A 27,618-nucleotide genomic window follows, 5' to 3' on the forward strand; every position below is an offset into this window, starting at 1 on the left:
AAAGATTACTGTATATACTCGAATATAGGATGAGATTTTTGGGGAAAAATATGGCCCAAAAATGGGGGTTTCGTCCTAAATTCGGGTCATCCGACACCCTCCCGGACTTCCTGCAGGCCTGCCGTTGGGCAGGGACAGGAGGGATCCCTCCCCTCTCTCGTCCGATACTAACAATTACCCACCCTCCTCCTTTCTTCCTCTGTCACATACCTTTTCCCTTGTGGTCCAGCAGGCTATACCACTCTGAACCCCTCCTGTCGATCTTGCAGCCAGCAGCACATCCAGGTTGAAATGCATGAGGTTTTCATGCGTCGCTCCCTGAAAGACTGCCGCCAGTTCTCAAAGCAGCCATTCAGGGAGTGGTGCAGGGCCAGGCAGGCGCATGAAAAGCTTGCTCCTGCATGCTGTTTGGGTACACCACTGGCGAGATCGGCAGGAGAGGTTCAGCATGGGATACACCGCTGGACCACCAGGGAAAAGGTACACGATGGAGAGAGGAGGAGGGGGTAATTGTTAGTATCAGCCGGGACAGGAGACATCCCTCCTGTCCTGGCCTACCACTAGATTAGAGGGGGATGGAAGGAGGGACAGGTGCAGAGCCTGGCAGGAAAGGGGGCCGGGTGCAGAACCTGGCAGGGGAGTGCATGAGGGAGGGGACACTGGGTGCAGATCCTGGCAGGGCATGGCACTTGAATATTAAGCCCCTGTCTTATATTCGAGTCAACCATTTTTCCTCCATTTGGGGGGGGGGGGGAAAGGGGGTCTCGACTTATATTCGGATCGGCTTATATGTACTTCCCCATGTAAGCTTTTTTCCAGTAGATAGTTGAGACATTCTAGACAGTAGGGTTATTTCACTTTAGTCGCATGATTGCAGAAGGAATTCACTCTGGATTTTTCACTCTGCCTCTACAGTACTTCACTGATCAGATTAGCACCCTCCACAGTTAGTACCCAAGCACCAAGGAGCACCAATTATACGTGAAGTAGAGGCACCTGTAGCAACAGGCTCAACAACTGTTCTGCTCAAGAATTTCACCAACAGTAAAGTGAAATGTCAACACTGGTTTCAAAGCTGAGAAACCATTCCCCAATAAATGGAACATATATACAAATTCTTTCCAGCCCACAAGGGCTGACAGGCATCCAAGAAAACAGCTTGGAGAAGCATCAACAGATCAAAAACTGTAAGCAGGTGCAGTAACTACTTGGCAGGAGTCTCGAATGCCTCATCTGTCTATTGGAAAAGAGCTTATCAGGGTAAGTACATAATCTCTTTTTCCAGTGCAATAGGTGAGACATTCTAGACCAGGGGTGGTCAACCCGAGGCCCACGGGCCGCATGCGGCCCCATGAAGAATTTTGTGTGGCCCCACTTGCGCTCGAGGACAATGCCTTCCTTCCGCCGCCCCCAGCTCTTTAATGTCTTGCTGGCTCCCTCCTCCGTCTTGCAGCATTCACTCAAAGCCGCTGAGTTAGTGGGGATTCCGGAATTAATCCAGCTACCTCTCCTCCCTTGTAACAAAAAAAAAAACCCAACCCCCCCCCCAAAAAAAAAAACTGTTGTAACTTCACTGGAAATGTCTAGTTAGCTCTTTTGTAATCCGCCTTGAACTGCAAGGTATAGGCGGAATAGAAGTCTCTAATGTAATGTAATGTAATTCCCAAGCCCTGCCAACTGAAGACATCTTCCTCCAGTCTGGCAACTCAAACTCTCCAAGCTTTGCAGCCAATGGCAATATCCTCAAGCTGCCACTGCTTTCATGCATGCATGAAAGCCAAGGGGGGGGGGGGAGGGAGGAGGGAAGGCAGCAGCTTTGCAATATTGCTGCCAGCTGCAGAACTTGGGAAATTGGAGGGGGAGGAGGTGGCCGTCAGTTGGTGAGGCTTGGGGATCCCTACTAGCTACAGCAGGGGAGATATTCATTTTGAGGGAGCCTAAGCTCAAAGTGGGAGGCCCAAAAAAGCAGTAATATTTACCTTGATTAAACGATCCTCCACGTGTGCTGCCGACAGCTGATTCAGCATCCACCGCTCTGATGAGGCTCACCTCTGAAGATCCTCACCGTAGCTGTAATAGAAGTGAATGGGAGAACCAGGAGCGCGCATCCCTGCTCATCAGAGTGGGGATGCGGAAGCCTGTGGCTGCTCCCACTGTCAGCAGTGCACATGGAGGGATCACTCAGTCAGGGTAAGTATTACTGCTTTTTTGGGTTCCTCTCCACAGTGTCCCTTTAATGAAGGTTTATTATTAGATATATACATCTTCTATATTAGTGATTGCAGATTTGGGACCTGCTCAACCTTTTTTTTGTTCATCGGCTAGTGTTAACATAGAAACATAGAAAATAACGGCAGAAAAGGGCCACGGCCAATCAAATCTGCCCACTCTAATGACCCACCCCCTAACTTCCTCCTTGAAGAGATCCCACATGCCTATCCCATTTTTTCTTAAAATCTGGCACGCTGCTGGCCTCAATTACCTGTAGTGGAAGATCATTCCAGTGATCAACTACCCTTTTGGTGAAGAAGTACTTCCTGGTGTCACCATGAAATTTCCCACCCCTGATTTTCAACGGATGTCCTCTTGTTGCCGTGGGTCCTATAAGAGAAAAGATATCTTCTTCCACCTCGATACGGCCCATGACATATTTGAACGTCTCAATCACGTCTCCCCTCTCTCTGCGTTCCTCGAGTGAGTATAGCTGCAACTTACCCAGTCGTTCCTCATACGGAAGATCCTTGAGTCCTGAGATCATCCTGGTGGCCATTTGCTGAACCGACTCAACTCTCAGCACATCTTTTTGTTAATGTGGCCTCCAGAATTGTACACAATATTCCAGATGAGGTCTTACCACAGATCTGTACAACGACATTATGACTTCGGGCTTTCTGCTGACGAAACTTCTACAGATACAACCCATGATTTGTCTAGCCTTGGATGAAGTTTTCTCCACTTGATTGGCAGCCTTCATGTCTTCACTAATGATCACTCCCAAGTCTCGTTCTGCTGCAGTCCTTGCTAAGGTCTTACCGTTTAGTGTGTAAGTTCTGCATGGATTTCTGCTGCCAAGGTGCATGACCTTACATTTTTTGGCATTGAAACTTAGTTGCCAAGTTTTTGACCAATGTTCCAGTAGGAGTAGGTCCTGCGTCATACTGTCGGGCACTGTGCTTTTGCCTACTATGTTGCATAGTTTGGCGTCATTGGCGAATAATGTAATTTTACCTCAAAGCCCCTCAGCCAAGTCTCTTACGAAGATGTTAAATAGGATAAGGCCCCAGACCGAGCCCTGCGGCACTCCACTGATCACCTCCGACATTTCGGAGAGGGTACTGTTCACCACCACCCTCTGAAGTCTTCCTCCAAGGCAGTCCTTAACCCATGCAGTTAATGTTTCACCTTGTGCGGCCCCAGAAAATTTTTTTCCAGCCAATGCGGCCCAGGGAAGTCAAAAGGTTGGACACCCTTGTTCTAGACAGTAGGGACGTACAAAAGTAGTCCCCCAAAAACTAGAGTTGGCTTGCTGCATTGACCCGGAAGAGAGAGGGCCCAAAGGCGGAGTCCTATTTTGCCGCCATGTCCACTCTGTAGAACCTGGCAAATGTGTGAATAGAAGACCACGTTGCTGGCCTGCAAATCTCCACAGAAGAGAGAGCTCTAGCTGTGGCCCACAAAGAAACCACACAGCTGGCAGAATGCGCTTTGACTGAAACAGGAGACTGAGTCCCCGCAAGAATGTGAGCTAACAAAATGGCCCTACGAAGCCATCTGGAAATTGTGGCCTTGGAAGCAGGAGCATCCCACTGCATGGAATGAGTCTGAACAAACAAATGGTCAAAGAGACGAAACTCATTGGTGGCCTCCAAGTAACGCAGAAGAACACTGTGCACATCCAGTTTCTTCAACAGGCGAATCTGTGACTGGGAAAGTCAGGCAAACACACATCCAGACTGTCAAGGAAAACCGAAATCATGTTCGGGAAGCAGGAAGGAACCATTTGATGGAATAAGGAAGAAAAGGTCCCTGCAAGATAAAAACCCTCAGTACTGATACCCGACGTGCTCTGTAATGGCAACCAGAAAAAAACTGTTTTGAGTGACAAGTCCAAGAGGGTAGCATCTCAAAGTGGCTCAAAAGATGCCTTAGCAAGACTAGACAATATCCGATGAAGGAACCAGAAAGGGAAAAGGTGCTTAACCAGTGGTCAGACACAAAGAGTTCAAGAGTCTAGCGACATCAGGCTGAGACGACAAGGGAGATCTATGCTTCCAGGATCTGAAACAGGAGAGTTCGGACCACATGGACTCGAAGAGAAACCACAATAAGGCCTGTATCCAAACCACACGAATAGGGAAGAAGTTGTTTTTTTTTTTTTTTCAAAAGTCCCTCTCAAAGAGCTACATAATATCAAAGAAAAAGGAGAAGCACAAAAAATATTGTCTTGAAACAATCTCACACACTTATCATGAACTGGCAAGCAGTGCTCAGAAACAGGTGTTCTTTTCAGACCAAAAACTCCCAGGAAAACCCAGTTGTTTTAAAAGCTGGCACAGGACGTTTCTATCATTGCACTGAGTTTATATATAAGGCAACAGTTCAAAATTAGGCAAACAGCTCAAAAACTAAATATAATAACAGGACTTATCTTGTTTGCTTAAGTAATTTAGGTGAACTCTGGGTCTGGGCAAACCAGCCTGAAGAAAGGCGAGAATGAGCGAGATCACAGCTGAAATAAGTGTCCACGAATGTAGCGTAAGCTGACACTGCAGACTTTGCAGACTTCTGAAAAGTATCAACAGCCAGGACAGAATATTCTGTCACTCTAAGGCTGCACACTCAAGAGCCAAGCATAAGGAAGTCTGGAGAGAGGCTCAGCCGAAGGTTACGACCATTGCGCAGGCACAGCAAATCTGCGTACCAAGGACAGCGAGGCCAATCTGGAGCCACCAGAATGACGTGGCCCAGAAGAACTGCGATCCTCCAAAGGACTTGGCCAACCATTAGCCAAGGAGGAAAAACATACAGGAGAATCTCCAAAGACCATGGCTGCACTGGAGTGTCGAGCCCCTCACTTCTGGGCTCGGATCTTCGACTGAAGAAGTGATCCGCTTACCTGCTTCTTGCCATGGCCCTGAGGTCAAAGCGGAGTCTTCCACACTATTTCATGGAACACCTCTGGGGACAGAACTCACTCGTCGTTGCCGTACAGTGAGAGATTGGAGAAACTGGGCCTCTTAGAAACATAGAAACATGACGGCAGATAAGGGCCATAGCCCATCAAGTCTGCCCACACTATTTACCCATCCTCTTAGGTCTACTGACCCCTGAAAGTATAATTGTGATTATACTGTCACTCTACTGACCCGCTCATTCAGTCCTAGTGACCCTATCCCTTGGCATGACCTCGCAGGGATCCCACATAGGTATCCCATTTGTTCTTGAAGTCTGGGATGCTGCGTGCCTCGACCACCTGCACTGGAAGCTTGTTCCAGTGCTCAATCACTCTCTCCGTGAAGAAGTACTTCCTGGCGTCTCCACGAAACTTCCCTCCCCTGAGCTTGAGTGGATGTCCTCTTGTGGTCGAGGGTCCCTTGAGAAGAAAGATATCATCTTCCACCTCGACCCGTCCCGTGATGTACTTAAATGTCTCAATCATGTCTCCCCTCACCCTACGCTCCTCGAGAGTGTAGAGCTGCAATTTGCTCAGTCTTTCCTCGTACGGGATACCCTTTAGCCCCGAGACCATCCTGGTGGCCATCCGCTGAACCGATTCAACTCTGAGCACATCCTTACGGTAATGTGGCCTCCAGAATTGCACACAGTATTCCAGATGTGGTCTCACCATGGCTCTGTACAATGGCATCATGACTTCAGGTTTCCTGTTGACGAAGCTTCTCTTGATACAACCTATCATTTGTCGTGCTTTAGATGAAGCCTTCTCCACTTGAGTGGCTGCTTTCATGTCAGCACTGATGATTACTCCTAAGTCTCGTGCTGCCGTAGTCCTGGCTAAAGTTTCTCCATTCAGGGTGTAAGTTCTGCAAGGATTTCCGTTACCGAGATGCATGACCGTACATTTCTTGGCGTTGAAGCTCAGCTGCCAGATAAAGGACCAATTTTCTAAAGTACGCAGGTCTTGCTCCATAGCATCCTGAAGATTATAGCCATTTACTATATTGCATAGTTTGGCGTCATCAGCGAATAAGGTTACCTTTCCTTGAAGCCCTTGAGTTAGATCCCCAATGAATATGTTGAAGAGGAGTGGGCCCAGGACCGAACCCTGTGGCACTCCGCTGGTCACCTCTGACATTTTAGAGAGGGTACCGTTGACCACCACCCTCTGAAGTCTGCCACTAAGCCAATCTTTAACCCATGCAGTTAGAGTCTCTCCTAATCCCATCGATTTCATCTTATTCAGCAGCCTGCGGTGTGGGACGCTGTCAAACGCTTTGCTGAAGTCCAGGTACACGACGTCCAAGGACTCTCCTGAGTCCAGTCTTCTTGTTACCCAGTCAAAGAAGCTGATTAGATTGGACTGACATGACCTACCCTTGGTGAATCCATGTTGGCTGGGATCCCGGAGATTTCCCTCGTTCAGGATCGTATCTAATTTATAGTTAATTAGTGTTTCCACGAGTCTCCTCTTCTCCCTTGAAAAGAGGAGACTGAGAGGAGACATGATCAAAACATTCAAAATACTGAAAGTTAGTAGATAAAGACAGACTGTTCACACTCTCCAAGGTTGGGAGAACGAGAGGGCACTCTCTAAGTTGAAAGGGAATAGATTCCGTACAAACGTAAGGAAGTTCTTCTTCACCCAGAAAGTGGTGGAGAGCTGGAATGCTCTTCCGGAGTCTGTTGTAGGGGAAACACCCTCCAGGGTTTCAATACTAAGCTGGACAAGTTCCTGCTAAACTGGGACGTACACAGGTGAAGCTGGACTCATTTTAGAGCACTGGTCTTTGACCAAGGGGCCGCCGCGTGAGCGGACTGCTGGGCACGATGGACCACTGGTCTGACCCAGCAGCGGCAATTCTTATGTTCTTATGTCTGGATCCAGAGGCTGTCTACTGAAGAAGTCTGATGGAATACTATCTACACCCACCACCTGCGCTGCTGACTGCGCTAGAGCATAACACTCCATCTAATGAAAAAGAAGACGGGCTTACTGAGCCAGAGGAGGATTATTGGTTCCTCTTGTTGTTGTACTATTGAGAAAGACCCAAATCACTTGGTCCACCAGCGTCTCCTGCAATCTTGACAGAGCTAGTCGAATGGCTCTTAGCTCCTACCAGTTGAGATGGTGTCCAACACCCCTGCACAAGATAACAATTGCAATGAGCTCCCCATCTCCAAAGGCTGGCATCTGTCATCACCATGATCCAGGAGGCAAAGTGTAGTGGAACGTCCTAGCGGAGCAATTGCTTGCTTGGCTTCCAGAGGCCAAGGTAGATGGGTCTGCAAGGCATCCCTGTGCGGAACCCAGTGAGAGAGCAAAGCATGCTGTAGAGGACACATGTGCGCCCTTGCCCAAGGAATCATATCCAATAGGGCAAACATTAAGCCCAGAATCTGAAGACAATCCCATGCCGAAGGAGCAGACTGCTCCAGAAGGGAAGAAAGCTGAGCACACAGTTTCTAACAGCAAGACGCTGACCGCTGCTGGGTCGAAAGGAATGCCCAGGTATTCGAGCGAGTCCATGGGCGTCAGATGGTGCATTTATGTCTTTTTTTCATGTTTTGAATCTGACAATCCAACCCAGGTCTTCCAGCACATGGTGCACCCACTCCAACATGCGGCATCCCACGGCCAAGGAGGGAGCTCTAATCAGCCAACCCTCTAAATAAGGGTGCACCTGGAGACCCATCTGCCACAGGTAAGCTGCCACCATTACCATAACCTGAGTGAAGGTCTGGGGAACTGAAGCCAGTCCAAAGGACAGGGCTGATAATGCCGTACCAAACTGAACCTGTAAAACTTAGCGGTGGATCAGAAAAAAGGGGATGTGCAAGCACTTCTCTGTAGAAACATGACGGCAGATAAAGGCCAAACGGCCCATCTAGTCTGTAAGATCCAGAGAGGCAAGAAACTGTCCTGGAGACACTGCTGCAATGACCGAACACACAGTCTCCATTTAAAATCGTGGAATCTTGAGAGCCGCAGTCATGTGCTGAAGATCCAGAAGAGATCTCCATTCGTCAGAGTCTTTCTTTGGCATGAGAAAGTATATGGAGTATCTGCCTGAGACCAAGAGATCGGGTGATACTGGGTCCATAGTTTGAAATTCCAGCAAGCGCCGAATGGTGGTTGGAATCCTGAGCACTTTCTCCAGGCAATCTGAGCAAAGTCCATTAACCAATCTGTCAGAGCAATTTCCAGTCTGTAACCTGACCAAATAAACTCCAAGATCTACTGGTCAGGTGTAATGATCATCCAGAAGGCAGAAATGTTTTGAGACGGCCCCCAATCCACAGTGGGGCATTCGTTGACCTGGCGCCATTGTGTCTCTGCAACAGGAGGAGTAGCACAGAAGTCAGGAGGCTAGGAACGTCTGTAGCCATTATACCAGCATAGGTAGCCCTGAGACAACACTTACGAAATGTCACTTGCAAATGGCTGGAAGTGTTGGGCACCAAGAAATCAGAATGACCAGAACCTCAGGCGGGCCGGGTCTGCTATCAGGCTGTCATAGGGTGACAGTCCAGTCTAGAATCCTTGAAGTCATGCAAACCTCTGCCAAACAATCACAGCTCCTGAAAAGGCAGCCCAGCCAAAGGTGCCTTGAAAGTGGACACAGCAGCCCACTGAGGGCAGAGATGGGTTACTCTGACACCTGAGTCAAACTCACATAAGTAGGGCATGCAATGCATCTGGCCTATAAGCTGTGCCTGCCAAAACAAAATTGAGGGGGGAATCACCGCCTCACTTTCCAGAGCGCACTTTTGAGCGTGACATGTGCGAGCTACACAAAATATTGCCAAAGCAGCTTTAATGCCTAAGGCAGCTGTGTCACCCACCTTGGGGGGGAAGGTGAATTTTGCCATCTGCGCTACCAAAAATCCACCCTGTGCTGAACCAAAGCTGCTGACACTTCCTTGCCATAAAATCCCAGCGTGGCATAGCTCCAGCAAAAGTCAGAGCACTCTCAAGAGAATTAAACTGCTCCAAGACCAGAACACACATATCAGGGTACATGGGGAAGGTAGCAAGCATACACCACAAAGCCAGGAGGAAGAAGTGGCCGGAGCTGGCTGACAGACAAAAAAGACCTCCTGTAAAGATTAAGAAAGAAGATCTGACAAAGCCACCAATTCAAATAGGCGTAGGCTTGTGAGAGCATTTCCAGGCTTTATAACTAGCACCTGATATGATATGTAGCTGTTTAGTGACAAGCCTCAGAGACCTTGAATTCAAGCAGTGTGCTGCTAAATACGTTATCAGGTCAGAATCTCAATCATTGGCTTGTAACACATATATATAAGTGCTCTTGAATTTTAAATATTTTAAATAAATTTTAAATATTGTGTATTCTAAATTGTGAATTAATCAAAAAATCAAACATTCAACGATAGTGCATAAACTGATAAACAGCACTTATCTTTTAGAGTAGTGAGAATCGGCACTGCAATTAAGACCCGACAGGGCCACCGTTTCACCTTTACCGGCTTCGTCAGGGGAAATGCCAGACAAGTGCAGAACAGAACTTATCCTTGATTCAAACGTACCGACCTGATAACGTATTTAGCAGCACACTGCTTGAATTCAAGGTCTCTGAGGCTTGTCACTAAACAGCTATATATCATATCAGGTGCTAGTTATAGAGGTGACTTTGGCTTAGACCTATTTCAGTACACCTCTTTTGTATTTGACTTTTTAGCATTTCCAGGCTCCCAAAACCCCAGAGGGATCCACAGATCCAGTACACAGTCCCTAATCTCTTGTCCCGGGAAACGCTGAACCTGTAAATAAGGGATCAGGCAAGCAAATCATCCGCACCTGGATCCTCCAGATCAGGATCAGGCAATGCAAGCATTGCAGCAAAGTGAGTCTAGGACATGTCCGAAGGAGTAACGCTACTGAAAGATGTGATGTAGGTGCACAGGGGGGAAACACAGTGGTTCGAAATCCTGAGTGCAAAAATTTCAAAAATGTTGAAAAGGTGTTCGTCTCCTGGAGCATAGGTCACATTAAGGTGGCGAAACTGAGCTTTTCTGGGGCTATGAAGGGTCCGCAGCCTGGTAGATGGAATAACCAGCCGTGCCGAGCCCCGAAAACAATGAAGGTGGCCTCACTGGGCTAGCTGAGCTTTTCATCACCTGCTTCAGCAGGGAAATGGCTAAGCTGGCCGTTGCGCCCCCCCTGGCTGTGCCACACAATAAGTGGCACAAAAATACTCTAAAAGCGCTAAACATGCGCAATCCTTGCCAGAATCCATAAGAGGAGAGCCTAAGAACTCCATCCCAGCATGTTTCCAGGCACATTTTGTAGGTTTGAAGAAGCAGGAAGCTTTAAAAATTAAAATTGCTATAAATAGTGATTTTTTCACATTTCCCAAACGTTTAAAATGGTGATTTTAGGATTTTTCAGGAGGGGGAACATTCAGAAACACTCAAACCATCACTTTCCACACCTTCCCCGAGGTGTCTCACAGGCTTTCAGCTTGTTTACTCACTGTGACCTGAGAAGATCAGATAGAAATGCTGCAAGCCTGCATTCAGCTCTCTCATAGTAGCTAGATGAGAATAATCACTGCTACAAAGCTGGGAATGTTTCTACAAAGCTGACCTTAGGGCTGCCAGTCAGCCTTTAATGTCTGACTATACCTCCACTCTTGCAGGCCATTGGATGCACACCAGAATGGACAGAGGCACAATGATGCAGCCGGCATCCTGCAAGACACTGCTGAGCCTCTTATGGAAGCCTAACAGCCTGTACTCGACCCCTGATTAGATGAGCTACTTCATGGATGGCCCTGAGTTCCAGATAAAGCTTTGCAGGCTGGCCAACAGGTACCCAAAAAGGGATCAATCTGTCAGCTACAGACCAAAGTCTGAATTCTCAAGCAGGCAGAGCTTTAAAATTGGTCCAAGCACTAAATTACCCAAAAGGGGACGAAATTAAATCAAATTAAAACAATAAAATAGGGAGAGCAGAACACACACAACTGCATCCATGCAGTGAAGTACTGTAGAGGCAGAGTGAAAAATTCGGAGTGGATTCCTTCTACAACCATGCAACTAAAGGGAAATAACCCTACTGTCTAGAATGTCTCACCTATTGCACTGGAAAACAAGGTTATCTGTGAGAGCCAAATTCTGGATTCTAAATATATATGAGAAGAGAGGAAGGGGTAATTGCTTTCTACTCTAGTTTTTTTTTAAATGAAAAACACCATACTCAGAAAAATCAATGGCTGCACTCAGTTACAATTATCTGCTGTGGTTTATATGACATGGACTTACCAAGAGGGTAAGGAGCAAAAGTGTTAGGTGAAGATTGCTGCTCTTTGGTCTGCAGGTCAGACAGGCTGGGAGCCTGGGGATGGGATGAGAAACCGTCCATGGCTGATTTGCCTGCAGAAGGGTGTAGAGAAGGATGTGGTGGGGGAGGCTGCTGCTTCATAAGCAAGGCCTGGGCCAGCTGGCGTTGATGCTGCTGGATCTGCTGCTGCATGTTATTGATTGTACGTGCAACCTGAAGGCAAAGAAACATACAACCATTCAGTAAAGAAGGAAAGCACACATTTACTAATATATTGCCGTTTGAAAAGATGGATTTTGCATTCAGGCACCAAGTTATAAAAGTTTCAGGTATGATAGATTTGTTCCACAAACAGGAAAAAGAATCTCATGTACAGCAATTCTACTTTATCTGAAGACAAGAAGGTTCACAATATATCACATAAGTGTAATATTTTGGTTAAGGGTTGTCTTCAACAAAGCAGAGAAAAGAAAACATTTTGTCTTCTTTTAAACAGAGGTGGCCACCCAAAAGCTTACAGTGGGCTTTGCATGAACCTTTCAAATGGTAGAATGGTTACTGCAAATCTATCATCGAATGTCATATGAACTATAAATCACAGTGAAGGCTGATGTTACACTGAGAACCAGCATCATAATATCTCAATAAGGTCAAGTCTTCATATGTCTAAGGTCAACTGTGACTAAGCATAATGAAATGAAACAATATATCATCCAACTTGAAATGGTGCATTTTGTCATACTACCCGATTTTTTTTTTTTTGAGGATCTAAAGAAACAAAAAAGATTGTTGGATATTTTATGGGCTTGAATTGGCTCCAGAAAGGTGGTAGTAGCTCTCTTGCAATCAAAAATATGGCATGCCTCTTCACTCTTATGGAAAATATGGATACAGCAACTAAGGTTAAAAAAAAAAAAAGTCCACCAGCTTAGACTTAACTTGTGATGGGTGTGAAACACTACCCTATTATGATGAAATCTATTACAATATTGACTAATCAGTTCAGTCAGCTTTGTAGTAGGCACCCAGGAGGTGGAGAATCTCCAGTATGGCCTGGTCACCAGCAGGACTCTGGCTGACTTTCTGGACCATATTTTAAGCTTTCAAGGCTAATTTAGAGCTGGGGTCTAAGTTTACTGTCAAGGAAAGCAGAGAGCATAGCTTTGTATTCAGAGTAGGTCGAAGCTAGGGTTACCATACATCTAGGTGTCTGGATGGTTTCCTGAACTGGAGGGAGTTTGTCCAGGTTTTGGACTGACTCTCTCCAGCCCCCATACCGGAATCAGGTATGCTCTCCCCTCCTGTTCCCCACCTACCTCCTCTGGTGCTGCAATTCAATCTTCGGGCAGCTGGCAGCGTCAGCGAGATGGAAAAGCTGAGTCACGTGGCTAAAAAGATCACAGCCCGGCCGCCACGTGGTATAAGCATGCTTGGCAGCGATAGCAGACAGACTTCTGTTGTGGCATTGACACTGTTGCCTGGTGATACGGCAGAGGATTCTGTACTCCTGGATGATAGCATGGAGTTGCCGACTAAGGCAGTCTTGAGAGATCTGCTCATTGTAGTCAAATCTGAAATATCAGAAGTTCCAATGAAAATTTGAGAGGCTGTTCAGGAACTACGCCAGGTTCTTGCAGAGATGGGGAGCAGGATTGATACGGTGGAGCTCTGTACGAATTCTTGTGAAGAAAAGATGGTTGGATCTCAGTGGAGCTTGGAAGAACAGTGAATTATCAGAGCTGCTTGATAAGGCGGAAAACATGAAGAACCGGGTCCACTGCAACAATATGTGTGTGCAGGGCATGCCTGATACCCCACAATACAAAGATGCTAAGGTGGCGGTGGAAATGTTGGCCTGGTGGCTTCTGCAGGATGAGTCCTTGGATCTGGGAGTTGAGCAGGCGCATCGTGCCTTGGGTCCTAAGTTGGTTGACAGACCTTAAGATATTGTCTGCTTTCAAAGCTCTGCCCTAAAGAATTTCTATGGAGATAAAATCACCAGATCAAAAAATCAAAATAGTACTCTGTTCTACATCTGGCGAAACTTAACCTCAAAAAACGACTCCACCTCTCCCCTCCTTCCGCAAACGACTTAGCCAAATTTTTAAATGAAAAGATTTCCACCATAAGGAGCTCTTTCCCCTCAGCAGTCTCTTACAATTCTCTTCCTCCCAATGACTCAAACTCTATCCCAGCAGACAGATCCTGGATGACATTTGAACCCATATCTGAACCCCAGATCTCTAAATTCTGTCTCAGACTGAAATCCTGCAAATGCATCTTAGATCCTTTCCCATCCCACCTTTATGAAAACATTCCTGCACAGGCCATCTCCTCCCTTACGAGACTCATTAACTCTGCTCTACTATCAGGCTTATTCGCCACAAAAATGGGCCACATTGCCTTGTCACCTATTCTGAAAAAAGCCGATCTCGACCCCTCCCTACCATCAAACTACCGTCCCATAGCAAATATCCCTCTACTTACCAAACTTCTAGAAACCATAGTTGCTACCCAGCTCTCCTCCTATCTCGAGAGATTCTCCATTCTTCACCCCTACCAACATGGCTTCAGACCCTGCTTTAGCACTGAATCCCTCCTAGTTTCCCTAATTTCAAAGGTACAACTACACTCACGTAACAAATTCGCTGTCCTATTACAATTTGATCTTTCTGCTGCTTTTGATGTCGTCCACCACGACATACTACTTTACCAACTTTCCGAGATTGGAATCGACTCCACCGTCCTAATGTGGTTCTCAAACTTCTTACGCTCCCGTTCCTACACCGTCAACACAAATGGCACCATGTCCACTCCTTGGACTCCATCTTGCGGTGTCCCTCAAGGATCACCCCTTTCCCCTATTCTCTTTAACATCTACATGTTCTCCCTGAAACTCTTTCAACTATCCCCCCTGGAAACAATCTACACTTATGCAGATGACATCCTTGTCCTCCTTGAGACTGACCAGAACCTCACCAACCTCCACGAAAACATTACAGCTTGCATAATAAGACTCCGTGCCTGGTCCCTCTCGGTACAGATGAAACTAAACGAATCTAAAACAAAACTACTCTGGCTCGGCCCAAAATTCGAACACCTGCCCACACTTTTTGCACTACCCACAGGCGATACACTACAGCTCAAATTCTCATGCAAGGTCCTTGGTATCACTATCGATTCCTCTCTCTCCCTCAATGATCACCTCAACTCCTTGGCAAAAATCATGCTTTTTCAGCCTTCACATGCTGAGGAAAGCTAGATCCTACTTCAGCCAACAACACTTTGCCATCCTTGTCCAATCCATCATCCTCTCCAAACTAGATTACTGCAACGCCATTACTTAAATCTATCAAAAAAAAGTATTCTAAGACTCCAGCTAATCCAGAATACTGCAGCCAAACTGATCTTCTCAAAATGCAAATCTGACCATGCCTCCCCACTCCTTGCCAAACTTCACTGGCTCCCAATAATCTCCAGAATCCATTTCAAATGTTCATGCCTGGCTTTCAAGATCATTCACGGAATCCTCCCTCCTCTTATCCCATTGTCTTTCAACTCCTCCAGTGCCGACTCCTCCAGAACTGCCCAAAGGCATAAACTAGCCTTCCCCTCTCCATGTGGCATCCACTATGCAGGCAAACTGGGAAAATCCCTTCTCTTCAAAATCACAGGTCTTTGGAACGACCTCACCACCCCGCTGCGGAACCTGAGCTCCCTTCAGTTATTCCGCAAACAACTGAAAACTGTAACTCTATCCTTCCCCCCCTTTCTCTCCCCCCTTCTACACATAAGTTCATGTAATCCTTTTTCTTCTTCTCTACCCACTATTTTAAGTTTTTGTAAACCGTGTCGAGCTCCATACTCATGGAGATGATGCGGTATATAAACTTAAGGTTTAGATTAGATTAGATTAGAGAGACTCTTGCGTAGGGCCCGTAAATTTGGGATGATTCAATGGAAGGATAACCATTTGAAGCTCTATCAAGATCTAGCGGCCAGCACTCTGCAGAAGGGGTGGGCGTTTCAGGAGACGTGTTCACTTGCCCAGGTCAACATTTCTATCACTGGACTTTCCCCTTTGGCCTCTTGGCTACTATTAATGGGGTGAACAAGCGAGTTATGTCTTCTGATGAGGCAAAGGCATTGATGCTCAAAGAGGGCGTGGAGCTCATATCTGTTCCAGAGGCGAGTGGGGTATCCCATTCTATTCAGCAACATTTGGCTACTTTTTGTTGGAAGAGTGGAACGAAGAGCCTGGCCAGATCATAGAGTGTCTGATTCAGCTGAATCAGGCTCCGGTGCTGAAACCTCCTAATTTTTCACAGACCGAAGATCTTAAGCGACACTCTGCTTTTTTATGTGAACAGTTTTGGCCTGTTTCCTATGCTATCATCATAGGTGGCCTTGGGTTTGCTGTTTGGAAGTTTGAAGGGTTGCATGTGTTGAATGAATGGGGTGGATTGTCACACTATGGTATGAGAGTTGGAGGGCTTTCTGTTTGATCTGTAATCAAGGAGATGTGGGGCACTTCTTTGGGTCTTTCGTTTTGCTGTGCTCCCTTTATCTGTCCTAGATGAGTGTTTAGAGGGGGAAGTTGACAGGTTGGTGTGCATGAGGTATGTGCTATTTGAAGGCATGATGGACTGTGTATGTGGGTTATTGCTTTTTTAGTCTATGCGGTTTAATGGCTATTGGGGGCTACTTCCTTATATGTTGGTGGGAGGGCTTTGTGATTCCGCTATGGGGGGATGGGGGCAGGGAGGGAGGATGGGATTGTGTTGGTGGGGAATGGGAGGGGGGTTTCTGGGTGGGGGTTCTGATCTGTTCGCTGGTTGCCTTCTCATTTTGTTTTTAGGATACCGCATGGTAGTCCTTAAGGTACTTTCTTATAACATGCAAGGCCTTAATTCGCCCCATAAACACCAGGCCTTGTTTAAGGAGTTAGTGTGCCTACAGGCATCTATTTGCTTGGAGCAGGAAACTCATCTGAAAAGGTCCCATGAGTACCATCTGAGGGACTCCCAGTTCCCCCTTGCATTTTGGGTTTCCATGGTAGGGTTAGCCCAGAAGGGAGGGGTGATTTCAGATGGCTTCAAGAAAACAATTTACATTGGATACTGTATTTGCTACAGATGGGAAAAGTAAAAGACCAAAACCAAACCCTGTAACACCATCTAACACAATTCCAGCAGGGGAGAGCCGACGGAGGAGGGCTGCAGTCCGGCCATCGGACCAACGGTCGGCTCGGGGGCCCCTTCCAGCGGGGCACCCGACACTGTCTTCGCTCCTCCCCCATTCCAGCAGGGGAGAGCTGACGGATGAGGGCTGCAGTCCGGCCATCGGACCAACGGTCGGCTTGGGGGTCCGTTCCAGCGGGGCACCCGACAGTCTTCGCTCCTCCCCCATTCCAGCAGGGGAGAGCCGACGGAGGAGGGCTGCAGTCCGGCCATTGGACCAACGGTCGACTCGGGGGCCCCTTCCAGCGGGGCACCCGACACTGTCTTCGCTCCTCCCCCATTTCAGCAGGGGAGAGCCGACGGAGGAGGGCTGCAGTCCGGCCATCGGACCAACGGTCGGCTCGGGGGCCCCTTCCAGCGGGGCACCCGACACTGTCTTCGCTCCTCCCCCATTCCAGCAGGGGAGAGCTGACGGATGAGGGCTGCAGTCCGGCCATCGGACCAACGGTCGGCTTGGGGGCCCGTTCCAGCGGGGCACCCGACACTGTCTTCGCTCCTCCCCCATTCCAGCAGGGGAGAGCTGACGGATGAGGGCTGCAGTCCGGCCATCGGACCAACGGTCGGCTTGGGGGCCCGTTCCAGCGGGGCACCCGACACTGTCTTCGCTCCTCCCCCATTCCAGCAGGGGAGAGCCGACGTAGGAGGGCTGCAGTCCGGCCATTGGACCAACGGTCGACTCGGGGGCCCGTTCCAGCGGGGCACCCGACACTGTCTTCGCTCCTCCCCCATTTCAGCAGGGGAGAGCCGACAGAGGAGGGCTGCAGTCCGGCCATCGGACCAACGGTCGGCTCGGGGGCCCGTTCCAGCGGGGCACCTGACACTGTCTTTGCTCCTCCCCCATGCCAGCAAGGGAGAGCCAACGGAGGAAGGCTGCAGTCCGGCCATCGGACCAACGGTCGGCTTGGGGGCCCGTTCCAGCGGGGCACCCGACACTGTCTTCGCTCCTCCCCCATTCCAGCAGGGGAGAGCCGACGGAGGAGGGCTGCAGTCCAGCCATCGGACCAACGGTTGGCTCGGGGGCCCGTTCAAGCTGGACTTCAGTTTTGACTGTTTTGATTTTATTTTCAATTCTTTTTAGTTTATGATATATTTTTTAATTTCACTTATTGTTTTACCACTTATTTTGTTTTATTTTATCATTCAAATTTCATTTAAATTTCCCCAGAATTCTATTGCTTCAACGGTTCTCCCTCTGCATCTATTCTTATCTCCCCTCTTTTTTCAACCTTTCAAAGTCCTTTAGATCATTGTAGTCTTATTAGAATGTTTATTTTCTTATTTTTCTCATCTATTCTCTATTTTATTTCTTCATTACTCTACTAATTGTCATTTTTCCAGGTACTTTAGTTAGATTGTGAGCCTTCGGGACAGTAAGGGAATTTATAAGTACCTATTTTACTTATAATTTTAATGCACCCTATTGTCTATTTTTCTGTAAACTGCTTAGAATCCTAACGGAGTTTAGCGGTATATAAGAAATAAATTACATTACATTAAATAAATTACATTACATTACATCTCAATGTGGCGGTACATCAGGTAGTGTGGGATCCTCAAGGGAGACATCTTAGTTTAGTGGTTGCTTTGAATGATAGGCTCTACACCCTGGTGTGTGTTTATGCACCCAATGGGGAGCCAGGGTGAATTTTTTTGCATTGTTGCCTAAGATTCTCCAGCTAAAAGACGGCTCGCTTATCCTTGGTGGAGGTGATTTTCATCTGATGTTGTCCCCACATTTGAATAATACGAGAGGAGGGGCTTCTTATGGTATTCGAGACAGAAAGCTGCTACGAGATTTCTGTAGGATCCTTCATATTGAGGATGGGTGGCGGTGGCTACACCCTGGAGATCAGGATTTAACTTATTATTCCCCTACTCACAGAACTTATTTGATTACCTTTGGGTTGAGAAAGACCTTTTACATAATGCATCCCAAGCTAGCATTGAACAAATTACATGGTTGGATCATGCTCTGTAGTGGCTATGGCTGATGGAACCATTAAGAGATTCTAAACAGAAATTTTGGAGATTAAATGATAGTTTCCTGGATGACCCGTCCCTTGCTCCTAAAATTTGGTCCCTTACTGAAGACTATATTCCCTTTAATGTGAGCAGGTATGCCTCGCCTGGTGCGGTTTAGGAAGGGCTTAAGGCTAAACCTCAGGGGCATCTTATTTCCATGGCCACTTACCAGAAGCATCAAAGGCAGGAAGAAGCTCGCACGTTGATCCATCTGATCGATCGGTTGTAGGGAGCTCATGACATCCTTGGGATGCAAATATGTTGCAGCACTTATGAGCAGCTTGTAGGGAGTTGTGTGATTTAGATCTTAATTGTATTCAGTTTCAGTTGCAACTATTGAGATAGAAATATTTTGAGTATAACGACAAGGCCAGTCGGTTGGTGACTCATAGGTTAAAGATGCGGCATTCTCAACAGACTATATTTTCCATGAAAATACTGGAGAGGTTGTTCGTACTGGAAATGAAATCTGGGACAGTTTTGTTTATTTTAATAAAACCCTATATTCTGTGGAGGGTGAGGTGGCAATAGATGATTATTTAGCTTCAATAACCTTGGGTCACATTGATGAAGTTGATGTTCAAAGATTAGATAGTCCTCTTACACCTATTGAGACTCAAAATGCTTTGCAAGGGATGAAAACAGGCAGAACTCCTGGATTAGATGGTTTTACTGTTAAATTTTACAAGCAGTATCAAACGCTCCTTTCTCCCCTTTTTATTGGATCTTTATAATTCGTTGAATTCACAGAGTTGTCTTCCTTACTTTATGAGGCTGGCAGGTATAATGGTATTGCCAAAAGGAGAAAGGGATCCGCAGGTATGTGCTTCCTATCGGCCTATTTCCTTATTGGGGATAGACGCAAAGATCTTTGCTAAAGTATTTGTTGATCGTTTGATGTCTTGGGTTCCTTTGGCTCATCCAAATTCAACTGGCTCATCTGGATCAACTGGGCTCTGTAGCAGGTTATCAGTTGGGAGACAATATTAGAATAGAGAGCTGCACGGGAACGGGGATGACGGGAATCCCGCGGGACCCGCGGGTTTCCCCTTCGGGTCACGGGGATCCCATGGGGACGCCCCCTAGGGTCACAGGAATCCCGTGGGGACGCCCCCTAGGGTCATGGGGATCCCGTGGGGACGCCTCCGAGGGTCGCGGGGTTTCTGCAGGGCTGGATGTACTCAGTCACGCGGCTCTTCTTCTCCCTACCTGCTCTGCTTGCAGCACAGAGCCGAACGGAAGCCCTCCCTCCCTCCGACGTCAGCGCTGACGTCGGGAAGACTTCCGTTCGGCTCTGTGCTGCAGGTAGAGCAGGTAGGGAGAAGAAGAGCCGCGCGACTGAGTACATCTACCCCTCACGGGAACAGGTGGGACTTTGGCGGGGACGGGTTGGATTTCTGTCCCCGCGCAACTCTCTATATTAGAAGGGTGAAAATTTGAGAGTGTGGTGGTTGGCGGAGAAAACGCTTTTCCTTTTGATCGGGTCTTCTGGCCTTTCATATTTAAGATTCTGGAGCGGCTTGGCTTGGGACCGCAATTGTTGGGGTGGGCATCAGGGCACTTTAAAACGATCCTTTGGATTGCGTCAAGGTCAATGGCTCATATTCTGAGCCTTTCAAGCTCTCCTGGGGGATGTGGCAGGGATGCCCCCTTTCCACCTTGCTGTTTGAATTGGTAACTGAACCTTTGGCCCAGTAATTGTGGACCAATATGAAAATCACTGGTATTAAGGTGGGAGAGCATGACTATAAATTGAGCTTGTTTGCTGATGATTTACTGTTTATGCTCACTTCTCCGGGGGCTTTGCTGCCACGAGTTATGGTGGAACTCATTGTGTATGGCTTGGTCTCCAGGTTCCGTGTCAATATGGCTAAGTCCAAACTTCTCCCTCTTGTGCTATCGGAAGAGGAAGAAGGAGAACTATGTCAGGCCTTTCCATTCAGATGGGTTAAGGATTCATTGTGTTATTTGGGACGTTTGACTTCTGATCTTTTTGCTCTGAATTGTGTGCTGTTATTTTGGAAACTTCGGTGGGACTAAGAGAGGTGGGAGAGGTTTTACTTTTCTTGAATGGGGCATATGGAAGTTGTTAAAAAAATGCTCCTTCCTAGATTGGAAGAACCTGAAACAAAAACAATTTGGGTGGGAAGGGGGTGTTTTCACATTCTGCAAAAGCATATTATGGCATTTATACGGGGCCACAAGCATCCTAGAGCGAGTAGATGCATCTTATGCCTGGGGAAAAAGTAGGAGGATTGGCAGTCCCTTCCCTGCAGAAATATTATCAGGCAGCGCAGCTTCGAGCAGTGCTGGAATGGCAGATCCAAGAATGTAAGCCATGGGTGGTGATTTGAGCAGGCAGTGGTGCATTTGCCTTGGGTCCCTAGGAGGGAAAAGGTTGTGGGCTGTTTGGATGCTGCTGCTACTACTACTCTACGAGTGTGGCAAGTGGTTTGGGGGCTCATCTTAGATGGCCGAAAATACTCTTGGTTCACCCCTATCCAGTTCAACGCTGAATTTATCCCTTCCATTGACTTTTCCACACACTCTCAGTTTCCTATCGTCATCGGTGACTTTAATTTGTATTTTGAGGTTTCCAGCAATATCAACACTTTCGATTTCATAACTCATGTGTGTGATAGTAACCTAATCCCTCTAATTTTAGGTCCTACACATATAAAGGGTCACATCCTTGACATGATTTTTGTTCCCCCATCTCAGTATTCTAATTTCTCAGTACCTACATTATGCCAAGTTCCATGGTCAGATCATTTTTTTATCTCTACTTTTTGTCATCTCAACTCCGTTTCTAGCACTCCCTTACCGAAGAAAATTTTATTTAGATATTTTGATAATCTCACTGACACTACCATATCCTCCACATTCAAACTTAACACAGATATGCTTATGGCTGAATCATGTAATGATCGAATCCAAATTTGGGACGATGCTTGTTCCCTTTTCGATAAAGAGCCCCAATTCATGTTCATACAATCTCAGCTAAAAAACAAAAGAACCCTTGGTTCAACTATGAATTAACCCTTTTCAAACGTCAGCTTCGCTCCTCAGAACATAAATGGCGTTCTAATCCAACTAAGTCTAACCTACATAAATATGAAGAACATTCATATTTCTATAAAGCCACTTTAAACGCTACAAAGAAAAAATATTACTCTAAATGCATAAATAAAGCCAAGAACTCAGCCACCCTATTTGCAATCTTAAAAAAACTCACACAATACAAGCATACTCAACATATCTCATTTGATAACTCCCTTACAGCCCAAAATCTCGCAGATTTTTTCCAAGAAAAAAAAATCAATAATATCCGAAATGATCTTTTACAGCAAAATACTCCCGTATGTCAAGAAGAATAATTAGGAAACACCTTTTCACTCCACTTGTGCGCGCTTTACTCTACTTTCTCTTAAAGATGTTCAATGTATGATCCAATCTCTCAACTCTAAAGGAGGTAAATCTGAGAGTATTACCCCATTTATTCTTAAAAAATTATTTTCTATATTTGGTCCATATATTCACAAATTCATATGTAGTAGTTTGCAAACATCAATTTTACCTAATATTTGGAAACATTCTATTATCTTCCTGATCTTAAAAATCAGAAAGAGAGCAATTCAGAATGTTCCAATTATAGACCCAGTGCAAATTGACTATTTTTAGCTAAATTAACAGAAAAAAATTGTATTTAATCAACTTTTTGATTTTGTCAATAAAACTAAAATTCTCCATCCAAATAGGATTTCGTCAGCACCACTCTACTGAGCATTCTTTGTTAGGCTTAACCTAGACCAACATAAATCTGTTATCCTGCTCTCACTAGATCTTGCAGCCGCCTTTGATACCATTGATCATCATCTTCTGTTCAAAAGACTAGCCTCAACTGGCATCACCGAGCAAGTCTTGGATTGGTTTCATTCCTACTTCACTGATCGCTCTTCCAGTTATTTTTAATAACACCTCTTCAGACACCTATCCAAATAACTCTGTTATACCTCAAGGCTCCATTCTTTCTCTGTTGATGATGTTCAATTTCTACATGGCTCCTTTATTAACATTGTGCCAATCAATTGGTTTTACAGCATATGCGTATGCAGATGATTTCCAAATCATACATACTGTCACTCCATCTAATAGCAATGACCTCTCTGCTATAAATTTGAAACTTGACCGTATTAACAATTGGTTAAAAACAAATATGTTATCTCTTAATATTCCTAAAACCAATAGTCTCTTTTTACCATGGAAAGATAATATTCAAATTTCTATGTATGATTTTTCTTGTACACTTGTTGAATGATTAAAAAGGAATAAAGAATTAAAAAAAAAAAAATTACATCTCCAATATGTATTAATAACACTCCAATCAAATCTGTAGACATGATTAAAATCTTAGGTGTAACTATGGACAACCGACTCAACTTTCATTCACAAATTGGTTCTGTGGTAAGAAGCTGCTTTTACAGACTTAGAATTATTAGATCTCTGGCAAAAATCCTGGAACCATCATCAATATTTTAATTCATTCACTTATCTCGAAAATAGATTACTGTAACTCCTTATATCAGGGAATCTGTCAGAAAGATATCAGGCGCTTACAGTTAGTACAAAATATTGCCAAAGTGATTACAAACTCTGGAAAATACGAACATGTTACCCCTCTATTTAAAAAAAAAAAAAAAAAAAAAGCCCATTGGCTTCCAGTACAATACAGGATAACTTATAAGATTGCCCTTTTAATATTCAAAACCCTCAAAACTAAAGAACCAGCATTCCTCGATAAAAATTTTATACCTTATGAATCTAATAGATCCCTAAGATCCTCTGGACAATATCTACTCTGGGTTCCTTTAAAAATAATAAATACCTGTAGAACAACAATATTCTTAGTTACCGCACCCACACTCTGGAACGCATTACCTACTTATCTTCGGGCAGAGCAGAACTTAGATAAATTTAACAGAGCTTTAAAAAGCTTCTTATTCATTGATGCCTTCAGTTAACTATGCTACTATTCTTTTCTTATTGAACCTTTTAGTCCTCTTGTTTTTTTTTCTCCATATATGTTCTCTTTTCTGTATTTATTGTAGTTCTCCCCCCTATCCTTTTTGTTCTTATTACATTTACTTTGTGTTTTGTTCGTCTAAGTATATTTCATCTGTTTAATACTATTGTTTTTAATTCTGTTCTTACCCCTATTAAGTGTTCAATCAAATTTACAATAAACTTGGGTGGGAATGGCAGGGTATGGCTAGTGTGGGTTGGTATTGTCTTGGGAGGGGTTCAATATTTTGGAGTCCTGCATGGCACTTATGGGTTAGCTTCCCTGCACTTGTTCCCTTATCTGCAGGTCAAACATTCTCAGCTCCGGCCTGCTGAAGGAGCGCTTGAGGGGGAAAAACTGATTTTGAAAAGTTGTTTGGTCTTGTTTTACAGAAAGGGGCCATATCTCAGTGTTTGAATGCCGGACCCTTTGAAGTACATGGTAGCTTGTGTGGCTGATTTGGGTAGACCTATCTCATTGCAGGAATGGAAGTGCATGTGGCAACATATGGCCTCCCTGGGTTTGGCCATCCCTTTAGAGAAAAATAGCTATAAGGTCCTCTTTTGCTGGTACTTTACATCAGTTCTCTTAGCTAAATTGCAGAGGGGGGTTCACGGGTGCTGCTGGAGGGGTTGTAGAGAGGTTGGGTCATATTTACATATGTGGTGGCATTGTGGGATTCGTAATTATTACCTATTGGGTCTCTGTTTTCCAACTCTTATCTGAGATTCTGAGAATAGCTATCCATCCCTCAGTGGAGATGTCTTTTTTACACCATTATGACTAGGAAGAGGGGGAAGCAGCGTTTTCTAAATTACTGTTGACAGCTGCTCTATTAGTGGCAGCACAATCTTAGAACTCAATGGACCTGCCTGATTAGGAACTGGTCATACACTCTGCTTGATTGGCATACAAACTTACTGCTTTAAAATATCACAGATGGGGGAGTTTTAATAGATTGTGGTTCTCCTTAGAGTGTTGGTACGCTTCACGTCGGTAAATGTATACCTATTAGGTGACTGACACAAAGTGGGTAGAGGGGATGGTTGGGTATATTTGCTGTTTTTCTTTTTTGCTTGTGAGGGAGATGGGGGTGGGAGTCCTTTTGTTTGTTATCATGGAGTTGGTTTTGCTCCCCTTATTGCACTCTGTACAGCTCACTGTATTACTAGATTACGCTGTTCAGCTAATGACAAAAAGTAAAATAAAGAAACTTGCTGGAGCAGGAAGTTGGCCAGGAAAAACAAAGGAGGTAGGGGTAGGGGTGATGGGCTGCATGGAAGGCACTGGTCTGAGCTGCTTACATATAGCAGTGGCAATGGCAACACAAAGTTTTTAATTGTCTCCAAGAAGGAGAATCTTTGGAGTATTGGCTTATTTTTAATCAGTTTCCTGAAAAAAGATAAGCACCCAAGGGGGGTGGGGGGGGAGGAGGGGTGTTAGAAAGGAGGGGGTTTGGAAGGAAAGAGAGGGGGAGAGAGAAAAGCATCCACAGGAGTGGGGCTGGAAGGAGAGAGAGAAGACATGCACCCGCTGGGGAAGGAGGGTTTGGATAGAAAGAAGCACCTACCGGGGGCGGGGGGGGCGGGGGGGGGAGAGGGGGGTTGGAAGAAGTACCTGCAGGGAATGGGGTTGGAGGTAGAAAAGCACTAAGAGGATGGGTAGGGGGGACTAAAGACATGGGTGAAAGGTGGGGGATGGGGCCATGTATCCTTTTTTTGTCTTCACATATATGGTAACCCTAACCAAACCACTCTGAGGGACATCCTGGAGCAGATTTCTCCACTATCAGTGTTACAGTTTTTCCCAAATCAAACATAGTAAACATCTGATCGGTAATGTAAATCTCTTGGTGTATCTGGGACAAAATTTTAAGCCATTGGCCTACTTTCCTGATAGGATGAAAAATTAATGATTCCTGATATGGTGAAAAATTAATGATTATTTCCAGAAAAACAGTACGTGTAAGTGAAAACTGATTGGAAGTCTGTTCAATGTCCAGTTTCCTGCTGAAAATTCAAGGGGACAAAGTGGTAAGCACAGTTACTTACCGTAACAGGTGTTATCCAGGGACAGCAGGCAGATATTCTTGACTGATGGGTGACGGCACCGACGGAGCCCCGGTACGGACAATTTTAGAGTGATCTCACTCTAAGAACTTTTAGAAAGTTCTAGCTCGGCCGCACCGCGCACGCGCGAGTGCCTTCCCGCCCGACAGAGGCGCGCGGTCCCTCAGTTAGTATAAGCCAGCTAAGAAGCCAACCCGGGGAGGTGGGTGGGACGCAAGAATATCTGCCTGCTGTCCCTGGATAACACCTGTTACGGTAAGTAACTGTGCTTTATCCCAGGACAAGCAGGCAGCTATTCTTGACTGATGGGTGACCTCCAAGCTAACAAAAAGAGGGATGGAGGGAAGGTTGGCCATTAAGAAAACAAATTTTGCAAAACAGATTGGCCGAAGTGACCATCCCTTCTGGAGAATGTATCCAGACAATAATGAGATGTAAAAGTGTGAACTGAGGACCAAGTAGCAGCCTTGCAGATTTCCTCAATAGGAGTGGAACGGAGGAAAGCTACAGATGCTGACATTGCTCTGACTTTATGGGCTGTGACAGAACCTTCCAGTGTCAGTCCCGTCTGAGCATAACAGAATGAAATGCACGCTGCAAGCCAATTAGACAACGTACGTTTAGAAACAGGACGTCCCAATTTATTCGGATCAAAGGACAGAAAGAGTTGGGGAACTGATCTGTGGGGTTTCGTACGCTCCAGATAGTAAGCAAGAGCCCTTTTACAATCCAAAGTATGCAGAGCTTGTTCCCCAGAATGAGAATGAGGTTTTGGAAAGAAAACAGGTAAAACAATGGATTGGTTGAGATGAAATTCAGAAACAACCTTGGGGAGAAACTTTGGATGTGTACGCAGAACCACCTTGTCATGGTGAAAAACCGTAAAAGGTGGATCTGCAACCAGTGCATGAAGCTCACTGACCCTCCTGGCAGAGGTAATGGCAATAAGAAAAAGTACCTTCCAAGTGAGAAATTTGAAAGGAGAGGTAGCTAAAGGTTCAAATGGAGGTTTCATTAAAGCGGAAAGAACCACATTGAGATCCCAGATAACCGGAGGGGCTTTAAGAGGTGGTTTCACATTGAAAAGCCCACGCATGAACCTGGATACCAGGGGATGAGCTGAAAGAAGTTTTCCATGGACTGGCTCATGAAAAGCTGCAATGGCACTGAGGTGGACCCTGATGGAAGAGGACTTCAGGCCAGAATCAGACAAGGAAAGAAGATAATCCAACAACGTCTCCACCGCTAGGGAAGTGGGATCAAGATGATGAAGAAGACACCAGGAAGAAAACCTCGTCCACTTTTGATGGTAACATTGTAGAGTGGCTGGTTTCCTGGAGGCATCCAGAATGGAACGAACGGGCTGAGACAAAAGAGTATCAGTCGAGTTCAGCCCGAGAGATACCAAGCCATCAGGTGTAGAGACTGGAGGTTGGGATGCAGAAGGGTTCCCTGCTGTTGCGTAAGCAGAGAAGGAAACAGAGGAAGAAGAAAAGGTTCCCTGGAACTGAGTTGAAGTAGAAGGGAGAACCAATGTTGCCTGGGCCACCTCGGAGCAATCAGAATCATGGTGGCTCGTTCCCTCTTGAGCTTGAACAAGGTTCTCAACATGAGAGGTAGAGGAGGGAAGGCGTACAGGAACAGATTCGACCAGTCGAGGAGAAAAGCATCTGCTGTGAGACGGTGTGGAGAGTAAAGTCTTGAGCAGAAACGGGGCAGCTGGTGATTGTGAGGAGCTGC

General features: G+C 45.9%; 1 protein-coding gene across 6 annotated transcripts in view; it reads right to left on the reverse strand.

Annotated features, from left to right (window-relative positions):
• TNRC6C (trinucleotide repeat containing adaptor 6C) overlaps positions 1 to 27,618 on the reverse strand; it is a 351,118-nt gene that overhangs the window by 37,131 nt on the left and 286,369 nt on the right. For all 6 annotated transcript variants that reach the window (XM_033960128.1, XM_033960129.1, XM_033960125.1 and 3 more), the window contains one exon: positions 11,467 to 11,698. In XM_033960128.1, the coding sequence (XP_033816019.1) occupies positions 11,467 to 11,698 (232 nt within the window). The remainder of the gene's footprint in view (positions 1 to 11,466; positions 11,699 to 27,618) is intronic.

This window comes from Geotrypetes seraphini, chromosome 10 (assembly GCF_902459505.1).
Source record: "Geotrypetes seraphini chromosome 10, aGeoSer1.1, whole genome shotgun sequence".
Lineage (NCBI taxonomy): Eukaryota > Metazoa > Chordata > Amphibia > Gymnophiona > Dermophiidae > Geotrypetes > Geotrypetes seraphini.